Source organism: Podarcis raffonei, chromosome 14 (genome assembly GCF_027172205.1).
Source record: "Podarcis raffonei isolate rPodRaf1 chromosome 14, rPodRaf1.pri, whole genome shotgun sequence".
In the NCBI taxonomy this organism is placed as follows: Eukaryota; Metazoa; Chordata; class Lepidosauria; order Squamata; family Lacertidae; genus Podarcis; species Podarcis raffonei.
The window spans coordinates 24,885,577-24,896,287 of NC_070615.1; the positions used below are offsets into that span (position 1 = coordinate 24,885,577).

The following is a 10,711-nucleotide window of genomic DNA, read 5'->3' on the forward strand; positions in this document are numbered from 1 at the left end:
TGTATGTCAGTTGCAGGAATTGTTTAATAATAAGAATCAGTTGCTCTTTACAGTTTGATGGGTCAGTGCATCTGGCTGTTAACCACAAGGCTGGTGGTTTGACCCCACCCAGGGATGGCTCACACCTATGAGCAGGATCCCTGCCTTGCAGGGGGTTGGACTAGATGACCCTCAGGTTCCCTTCCCATTCTACAATTCTATGATTGTATGAAAGAATCGTTCAACCAAATATTAAGTGACACTTTATTACATTCTCTGGATTTTTAATACATCTGTTTCAAAACTAATCCAGTTACAGAGCAGGAAAAAAGGAACGGAAGAATGTTCCCTTTTCATCCGTTGGCAAAGCAAATACTTTCCAGGCCGCTCATGCCAGTGAGCCCAGCCGCGTGCTCTATACTGCATGGATTTTGGAACAAAGGTGTCTCAAATGACACTCCACTGGCCGGCCACCTGAGGTTTTCAGAAGCAGCCATGGCTACCTTCTGCCCACTCCATCCTGGCCAGAAAGTCTACACTACTTTAGGAATTGTCTTCCGCAGAAGGTGCCCTCCAGAAATCTTGGACTGCAACTCCCATCAGCCTGAAAACATCAAGGAGGGTACCCATCGCACGAAAAGCTGCTCTATTCTGCTTTCCAACTCAACTCAACTAGCAGCTGCAGTAGTTGCAACTCTTCCTCTATGAAAGTATTGTAGAAAACCAGGGGAAGATTTGGGTTAAGTCGCCAGCCAGCTTGCCTGCACCTGCCGTGTCTCAGGAGCACAGGAATCTGCCTGGTACAGCCCATTGGTCTATCTAGCTTAGCACTGTCCATACTGACCAGCCGGGTTTCAGCCAGGGGACATACCCAGCCCTATCTGAAAGTATCAGGAAAGCAGCTGCCTGGCTACCACCAACCCGCTGCCTTTTCCCTAAGTCTTACAAGTGGCTCATTGCAGCGGTTCTTCAGAGTTACTCGCCTGGGAAGGCTCTTCACTCATCTTTGGTGAGATGTCTCACAGCAGCCCCCGAGACAGTTTTGCCAGGCAGGGGCGAGAAGTTCCCTAGGAAAAGAACTTTTGAGGGACGTGGGGAGGGCGAACACGATCATAACCCTGGACAAAGACTGAATGGGAAAGGGTGGCGGGCGGTGAACACCAATGTCATCTTGCAAACAAGACAGCTGGCTAATGTGGGTGTGATTTTCTCTCCTTGCCAACAGATCCTTTATCTGTTGGACAGCCGGGAAGACCCCGTTCCAAAGCCCGCTTGGAGAGCATGGCGGTCTTTGTTTGTTGATCCCCCACCCCCCCCGCGCAAATCTCATTGAACGCTGGAAACGTCGCCATGGAAGTACCTGAAACTCCCCTCTCCAGCTCGCATTTTTTGCAAGGCTTTCTTTACACCCCCACCCCAGTATGCAGGACGGGTGGGTGTGTGTTTTTGGAGGGGGTGGGGGGCACTGTCGAAAAACCAAGGCCATCGCAAAGAGGGCACCATCCGATCTCCAGAGGAAGGTCCGTTTGCGCGGAGCCTTTCCCCGCCGCGCGCGTCCAGCTTCCACGACGCCTCGTAAGCCAGCAAACAAACCCACCCCGCGTGGGGCGCGGGCAGCTCCGGCCACGCCAGCCCGGCGACCAGTCGCAAGAGGCGAGGCGAGGCCGCCCTGGGATTCGGCGCGCGGATTGCACGTGCAAACGCGCACACACCTGTTTGCGCTCGTCACCCTGCCGAGCAACGGGACGGCCGGAGCCCCGCGGCGCGCACCCTCCCCCCTCGCCAGGGCCACCACCACCACCACGTTGCCCATTGTGGACGCGCCAGCGAAGATTGGAGGCTGAGATGGAACCACGGAGCGGCGACCCTGACCTCTTCACGTATACTCACAAACCATGATTTGCGCGTTTCTTTTTCCGTGGCCCCAGGCCGAGGGGTCCCGCGCGCCCTGCCCAGCTCCCGCTCTGCGCTCCACCGCGCCCGGTTCTTTGCACCGACCGACTAGCAAGGCTGGAGGGGGGGTAGGAAATACAACCACAAATCCCCATCCCACGAAGAAAAAAGAGCGCCCAGCCACGCCAAGCGCCCTCAGCCCCCCTCCCCGGACCCCTCTCCTGGGTTTGGGTCTTTACCTTCCACGGTCAAGGTCAAGGCAAGAATCGCGAGGCCAAACAGTCCCTCTAGCGCCATGTAAGCCCTTCGGAGCTCCGGGTGTGCGAAAGGGGGCGCCGGGAGGAGGAGGTGGTGGCGGCGGGCGAGCGAGCGAGGCAGCAACCCCGGCGGCCGGAGTCTGCTCCGCGGCTCGCCTGTTGGGTCTGGCGCGCGAGGGTTAGACGCGCGCGCGAGCGAAGGGCTGCTGCCGCTGCTGCCTCCCCTCCTCCATCGCCATCTTGTGTGAATGCAAAAAAAAGGAAAAGAAAAAAAAGGAGAAGAGGTGACTCTGGGAGTTGCAAGGCACACACGCGCAACCACGCGCGCCCGGCCCGAGCCGAGTCCCCCTTTCGGTGCCCGAGGGAGACGCCCTGGGCGCCACCTCCCGCCGGCCGCTCCCCCTGGACTGCCCCTCGCGCGCGCGCGCCCCCTTGGCTTTCTTTTCTAGGCTGCTGAGCCCAGACAGATGGGTCTCTCTCTTTCTCTCTCTCTCCTGGGAAGGGAAAGGGGGTGGTCTCTCTGCCAGCGCAAAACAAGGGGACGGAGAAGGCAAAAGGGAGCCTTGCTTTCCCCCCTGCTTTTGCTGGCCGGGCGAGAGAGGAGGAATGAATCTCCCTCTCTCTCTCTCCTCGCCCCGTCCTTGCTTTCTTTTTGCACCCAGAGATAAAAATCATGCAGGGCATTCAGAAAGGAGAGAGAGAAAAGTTTTCCTCCCTCTCTCAGAGCACTAGAACGCATGAGCTGCATGATGGAAGAGTCGCGACAGGGACAAGAACTTTACGCAGCGCGTGGTTAACCTCTGGAACTCGCTCCCGCAAGAGGCAAGGGATGGTCATCAACTTGGTAGTCTTAAACAGAGGATTGAACAAATCCATGGAGGACGAAGCTACCAGTGGCTTCCACCCGCGATGACTGTCGTCTGCCCCCACAGTCAGAGGCAGCCAGCAAGGCTTCAACTCTTAATCTCAGGGTTGTGGGTTTGAGCCCCACACTGAGTGGAGTGAAAGATTCCTGCATTGCAGGGGGTTGGACTAGATGACCCTCGGGGTACCTCCCAACTCTACAGCTCTATGATTCCGAATACCAGTTGCTGGAAGACACAGGAGGAGAGGAGGCTGTTATGTTTGAGTCCTGCTTGCCAGTTTCCCAGTTAAGCATGAGTTCGCCCACTGTGAGAACAGCATGCTGGACTGGATAGGCCATTGGCCTGATCCAATGGGCTCTTATGTTCTTACATAGCACAGTGATATATGGACCATATAATGGCAGGTCTGGAATGGATCCTAAAGGTCATCTTATTTAATCCTCTGCAATGCAGGAATCACAAGTATATGAAAAGAGTGTAGGGCCCTAGGAAGTCCGATGGACACTCAGACTTCTGATTCTGCCATAGACTCCTCACATGCTTCCAAGCCTATTGGCACAGGCTTAACAAGAACTGCACCTTTAAATTCACATCAGGTCAGGGAGAGAAGCGTTTTGAAGCTGATAACTGCATAGTTCTGTGCCTGGCGTAAATGTCTACTCAATGTGGAATCTATACAGCTCAGCAGGACTCCATTGGTTGCTAATTGGTAACTTGGTAAGTTTTAACAGCCTATTGGAAAATGGAGGGGGGTGGGAAACAGACAAGTGTTCTGAGAGAAGAAGATGCCTGTGTGATCTGAAAGCCTGCCACCTTGCCAACACAACTGGACCTATGGTGAGGAAGGGAGAGGATACAGTGAGCCATCACTGACCCAGACTGCAAGCAAACACACACGCACGAAGGTAGAACCAGCCCTGTCTGAAATAGTAGGGAAGTGTTATTGAGTGAGGAAGATGCCTGTGTGATCTGAAAGCTTGTTACTCTGCCAACCCAACTGGGTCCATTGGGCACACATACACATGTGAAGAAGGTGCAACTAGCCCTTTCTGAAATAGCAGGAAAGTTCTCTTGAATGAAGATGTCTGTGTGATCTGACAGCTTGCTGCCCTACCAACCCAACTGGGTCCAATGGGCAGGGGTGTGTGGGTGTGTGTGTGTGAAGCAAACCACCAAAGACTCTGTCTTCTGGCAAACACACACACACACCAAGCAGCAGCCACAAGTCTTGTCTGGATCAGCCGTGCCAAAGAGCAGCAGCTGGCTGCATTTAATAGGCATAATGTAAGTGAACAACAAAATACGCAATTTGCTCAACAACTCAAGAGATATCAGGGCAATTCTGTACAGCGAAAAGGGAGGGGAAGCAGCCCTTTAGATGCTCATGCCCTCCGGGAGCTTATGTATAATAAGTTCATTTCATTATGCTGGCTCTCATAAATATTTATTGCATGCACAACCACCTCTCATTGCTCTTCTGAGGATGGGTGGTGGATGCATTATTCTTAGGCATGAAGGTTTCCTCCTCCCTCTGCCGCCACCGCCCAGCCCCCTCTCAGTCTGGCCTCCCTGCAAGCTGTGCAGAGAAGTCTGTTTGGACAAGAGGCTTTATGGGAGCGAGAGGGTAAGAGTGGCAGCAAAAACTGGAGAAGACAAGAGACAGATTCCGTTCCATAAAGGGGTCCTAACTCAGCGGCAGAGCATCTGAAGGCCCCAGGTCCAATCCCCAGATTCTCTAGGTGGGGTGGGGGGGACTCCCATCTGAAACCCCAGAGAGCAGGCTCCCAGTCAGTATCAACAATACTGAGCTAGATGGGCCAACAGTCTGACCCAGGATATGGCAGCTTCCTAGACTCCTATTTAAACCAGTCCTTTATTCAGAACCATGAGGAATGGAGTGTTATGTTTAAAGGAATTGCCAAAGCTAAGGTAGCAATCTAGGGACGTGGGTGGCGTTGTGGGTTAAACCACAGAGCCTAGGACTTGCTGATCAGAAGGTCGGTGGTTCGAATCCCCACAACGGGGTGAGCTCCAGTTGCTCGGTCCCTGCTCCTGCCAACCTAGCAGTTCGGAAGCACGTCAAAGTGCAAGTAGATAAATAGGTACCACTCCGGCGGGAAAGTAAACGTCATTTCCATGCGCTACTCTGGTTCACCAGAAGCGGCTTAGTCATGCTGGCCACATGACCCGGAAGCTGTACGCCTGCTCCCTTGGCCAATAAAGCAAGATGAGTGCCGCAACCCCAGAGTCAGTCACAACTGGACCTAATGGTCAGGGGTCCCTTTACCTTTACCTTTAAGGTAGCAATTGTATATTCTTATTTGGCAACAGCCATAGGACAGGGGCAGAGCATCTGCTTTGAATCCAGGAGATCACAGGTTCAAACCCCAGAAGCATCTCCAGGTAGGGCTGGGACCTTCCTCTGCCTGAAACCCTGCAGAGCTACTGCCAGTCAGTGTAGGCAATACTGATCTAGATGAACTCATGGTCTGACTCATGGTCTGACACAGCTTCCTGTGTAGGACTCCTGATGGATAGCTCTGTCAGTGGAGCATGAGATGCTTAATCTCAGGGCCATGGGTTCAAGCCCCACACTGGGCAAAAGATTCCTGCATTGCAGCAGGTCTTCCAACTCTACGATTCAATGCTTCTATGATTCCTATGCACCTGACTCTTAAAGGGAAGGTTCAGTGGTAGAGCAACTGCTTTGTGTGCAGAAAGTTCCAAGTTCAATCCCCAGAATCTCCAAGTAGGGCTGCGAAAAGGCCTCCTGTAGGGGAGCCCCTGCAGAGCTGCTGCCAGTCAGTGTCAACAATACTGGGGTAGGTGGACCAATGGTCTGACTTGATAGAAAGCAGCTATGATAAGCAGGGTGGCTTGCACTGTGGGCCAGTGGTGGTGGTGAATTCTGATTTTTTATGACAACCCTATAACCATGCCCCTTCTACAGCTGTAGTACAAAATGAACAGTGAAGACATTATGGTTTCAATACCAAGCCCATCCTCTGTCGTCTTCTTCTTCTTCTTCTTCTTCTTCTTCTTCTTCTTCTTCTTCTTCTTCTTCTTCTTTTCTCTCTCTCTCTCTCTCTCTCTCTCTCTCTCTCTCTCTCACACACACACACACACACACACTTTGCTTAACATCCAGCCTGATGATGAAGAGTTCTGCCAGACTCAAAAGCTTGCTCACTACTTTGTGGCGTTTTGATTTTCTGGTAGTTCTGAAAAACAAAAGGGGCAGTTTTAACCTTTAGCCGTGCATGTAAATAATGCAACCTCCCCTTCTTCTGCTTTGCTTATTGGGTAGGTTTCTCTTTGCGAAAAGCTCACTTATTTGGCATGCAAAGGATTGGCAAATAGCGGTGAAGTAGATTAAACAAGGGGTGGCGATTCGTCCCTGCTTCCCTGTGCCACTGCCCTCAGCTTCCCCAAAGCAAACAAAGAATACACTACATAGGAAGCTGCCTTATGTTGAGTCTGACCATTGCCCCATTTAACTCAGTATTGTCTGCACTGACTGGCAGCAGCCCTCCAGGGTTTCAGGCAGAGGTCTCTCCAGAAGTCTCTGGAGATTTAACCTGGGACCTTCTCCATGCACAGCAAAAACTCTGCCATTGAGCTGAGCCACTCTTGAATGGCCTGGAGTGCCTGGTGCCTTGTAGAGGGACACACAGAGCTCTCTGCTCCCATGGAGTATACGATTTTAAATGTCTTTCCTTTTGCCTGTCCTGACTCTCCCACCATTCTGCCTCGTGATTCTGGGTTCTAGGGCTACGACATAGTTTTTTCTCCTATCCATCTAACTCTGTACTGTCTAATCTGACTGGCAGCAGCTGTATAGGGTTTCAGACAAGGAGCCATACCAAGAGCCAAGCAGGTGCTCTGTCGTGTATGGTCCTTCCCTGAAATGTTGAAACCTTTTCTCCAAGGGAAAGTGCTTTTACCCCTCTCCCTCCCCAACAATTTGGCTTGCCCTTTCTGCACAGCACCCACAGCACCCACGGCTATTCGCGTTATTTTGGCACCTGAGTCAGAAAGCCCCATAAGCACCTCTTTCTTGGGGAGTAAAAAAATAAAAGACAACAATAATACTCAGGTTAAATAGCTAACTGTTGGGTGCCCTATCACAGGGTCAGCAAACTTTTTCAGCGGGGGGCCGGTCCACTGTCCCTCAGACCTTGTGGAGGGCCGGACTATATTGGGGGGGGAATGAATGAATTCCTATGCCCCACAAATAATTTCATTGTAATTAATTGTTAATTCCATTGTACACAGGTTGTACATTGAAAATAAAGGTATTATTATTATTATTATTATTATTATTATTATTATTATTACCCAGAGATGCATTTTAAATAAAAGGACGCATGCTACTCATGTAAAAACACACTGATTCCTGGACCATCTGCGGGCTGGATTTAGAAGGTGATTGGGCCGCATCCTGCCCCCGGGCCTTAGTTTGCCTACCCATGCCCTATCACAATATACACAAAATCAGCCCCTGGAAGCAAGCATCTCACTCTGCCTTGCGGTAGGACCAGCTCACAATACTGCTGAATAACAGGTTACCAGAATATCTGTGCCAGCTCAGAGACTGCCTCATGATTTTTAATATGTCAAGGCTGAGACCTTGGCATTAGAGAAAAATGAGAGTTCAAATTAAGGCATGGCAAGGACAGGCAGCGTTAAGTGCTTGGGGTTCTGCTTTTGAAAACAGCAGCACGTTGAGAAGTCCAGACACGAGGAGCTCTTTCTTTTTACAGCGGCAAAGAGTCCTACAGTGACGAGAGGAAATAAACACATCCCAAACCCCTGGCGCTTCGAAAACAGGACTTTCCCTTATTTTGCATGCCTGGTTCCCATTGCCACCAGCTCCCTCACACACACACACAGGAGCATTTTGTTTTGAAACATCGCTGCTGGAGGGATTCCATGTGAATCGCTGCTCTTCAGTCAAAAGCAGTGTTCTTATCTCGCTTCTGGGTTTCTTCCCCGCTCTCCGCCCCCCCCCCAACCCGCCCCAAGCTTTAAAAAGACACAGTTGTCCTTTCCTGCATGGGAAGCTGAGAAATAGATAGGTGGGGCTTTTCATCATAGTCAGTTTGGCAAAGTGATAGAACCAGCAGTTGGGAATGTCAGGCACAAGGTCCAGATGTGAGATGTGAATAGATGCTAGTAAAGGTAAAGGGACCCCTGACTATTAGGTCCAGTCGTGGCTGACTCTGGGGTTATGGCACTCATCTCGCTTTATTGGCTGAGGGAGCCGGCATACAGCTTCCGGGTTATGTGGCCAGCATGACTAAGCAGCTTCTGGCGAACCAGAGCAGCGCACGGAAACGCCGTTTACCTTCCTGCCGGAGCGGTCCCTATTTATCTACTTGCACTTTGAGGTGCTTTCGAACTGCTAGGTTGGCAGGAGCAGGGACCAAGCAACGGGAGCTCACCCCGTCGTGGGGATTCGAACCGCTGACCTTCTGATCGGCAAGTCCTAGGCTCTGTGGTTTAACCTACAATGCCACCCACATCCCTGAATAGATGCTAGGAGAGGATATATTTATTAAGATATTATCCTTCCTTCCTCACATTTGTGAGTCCAGCGGGGTGTCATCCCTTTGCAGCTTAAAGGGAAGCTTAGATAGGCTAGTGTTAGCCTTTTCGTTGAAGCAATCCAGGGTGCTTTAAGGCAGACTGGATTCTCCTGGTATCTCTCCCTTTTCTCCCCCTTAAAACTAAACAGTCTTGTAAAAGGTAAAAATAACATACAGTGGTACCTTGGCTTTCAAACGTAATCTGTTCGAGTTCTGAAACATTTGAAAACTGAAAACTCTGTAGGGAAGCCTCAATACCAGGGGTCGGCAAAATCTTTTAGCCATGGGCTGATCCACTGTCCCTCAGACCTTGTGGTGAGCCGAAAAAGCGCCACCGGGGTGGGGGGTGGGAGCTGGAAGAAGAGTCCTCCTCCCCCCTCTCCAGCCCCCACCCCAGCCGCTGCGCTTACCTTCCCTGAGGCGGGCCCCACCGCCGCCACCACCGCCATTGTTGCTGCTGCTTCTCGTGGATAGGCTGAGGAAGCTTGTCCGCTCTGCTCTCTGGCCCACAGGAACACCATGGTGGCAGCGGCAGAGGAAAGATGAGCAGCACGAAAGGGCTGGCTCCTGAGAGGTGCTGCTTAAAATGGCGCTCAGCCAGCTCAGCCCAGTCCCCTTCCTCCTCTAGGCAGGGCAAGGAGAAGCCAGGAGGAGGGAGGCAGTAGCGGAATGGCGCAGCAGGGGGAATGTAGCAGCCCGAATGAACAGAATCCCCACACCAATCCACGGACAGTCCGCGGGCCGGATCCTGAAGGCAATTGGGTCTGATCCTGCCCACAGACCTTAGTTTGCCGACCCCTGCTCAATACAGAAAACTCAATATGGAAAACTCAGTATGGAAGCCGCATGGCATTTCAACTTCTAAGGCAAGTTCGAAAACCAAAGCATTTAGTTCCAGATTTACAGCATCCGAAAACTGAAATGTTCAAAAACAGAAACGTTCAAAAACCAAGGTACCACTGTATACTCAGAATACATGTTGAAGAGCAACAGATACAGCAGCTTTGTTCAGGCAGGCTTAATATGGTAATTCGGTTACAAAGACTTAACTTAAGTCTCGCTTAAAATGGTGTCTGAGCTGGAGCTCAGACTTAGCAGGTGTTCTCACATTGTTGGCAGGGCAGAAAGAGATGGGTCGGTATTAAAGATAATGATAAGTAGCACTAGGTACCAAGCCGAAGGACTTGTGCAATGGGGCTTGTGCGACAGGGCTATTTCCACCCCTTTTCCCCCTGCCCCTAAATCTATTCTGGGTTTCCCCCCCAACTCTCTGGAGCAAATTAGGGGGAGATGCATTGGAAGGAGATGGGGCAGAAGTCCCACTGCAGATGTGGAAGTCATTCTGCTCATGCACTGATATAGTGAAATACCGTACTGCCCTTCTATTCCCTTACCACAAAGAGTGTCCCTTGCTGCACTCAGTCATTTGGTTCCAACCAGTAAATACCGCCAGAGGTTAAGACTGCAACAGAACAGCACCATTAAATAATTTCAGAGCTTTTCAAACAACATTTCATGTGGCTTTCAACACACAGACACACAAAAAACCCTTCTCACCCTCCAAGTTCCCATGGCATCCGAGCAATTACGAGAAGCTCATCAGCTTCCCTTTGAACTGTCCAATTAAATTTGTCATAAACAAAGCTATTGTCTTACAGCTGCCTTGCCCTGGGAAGTGATGGAGGAGAATTGCTAACGAGATCATCGCTGCTAATTGGTCTGTTGTGCACTCCCCCTTAACTTTTCCCAACTGAAGACAACTTCACATTTTTAAAAAAGAGTAAAATAGGAGGGGGGAGAGAGAGAGAAGAAAAGGATTAAAGGAATCAGGGAGTGATGGTAAGTGGGTTCGTGAAATTTATTTCACCGTCCACACCTTACAGCTAAAACACATTTAAAACACATGTCCCGCCCCCCCCAGAAATCCTGGGAGTTATAGTTTCCTAAAAGTGCCGGGAATTGTAGTTTTGTGAGGGATAGACTGTTTCCAGGATTCTTTGGGGGAAGTCATGCGCTTTAAATGTATGGTGTGGAAGATCACTGTAGGAAACAGTGAAGATGGGGCATGGAGACAAAACATGACCAAAGTCCTGCGAGCCCATTTGTTTTCTTCTATAGACTGGAATAA

The 10,711-nt window shown here is 50.8% G+C and overlaps 1 protein-coding gene across 2 annotated transcripts in view; it reads right to left on the reverse strand.

The window, feature by feature from the left end:
• The window catches only part of IGDCC4 (immunoglobulin superfamily DCC subclass member 4), a 78,714-nt gene extending 76,190 nt beyond the window's left edge, over positions 1 to 2,524 (reverse strand). For both annotated transcript variants that reach the window (XM_053364683.1, XM_053364682.1), the window contains exon 1: positions 2,112 to 2,524. In XM_053364683.1, coding sequence (XP_053220658.1) covers positions 2,112 to 2,169 — 58 coding nt within the window. In that variant the 5' untranslated portion in view covers positions 2,170 to 2,524. The remainder of the gene's footprint in view (positions 1 to 2,111) is intronic.
• Between the last annotated feature and the right edge of the window lie 8,187 nt (positions 2,525 to 10,711).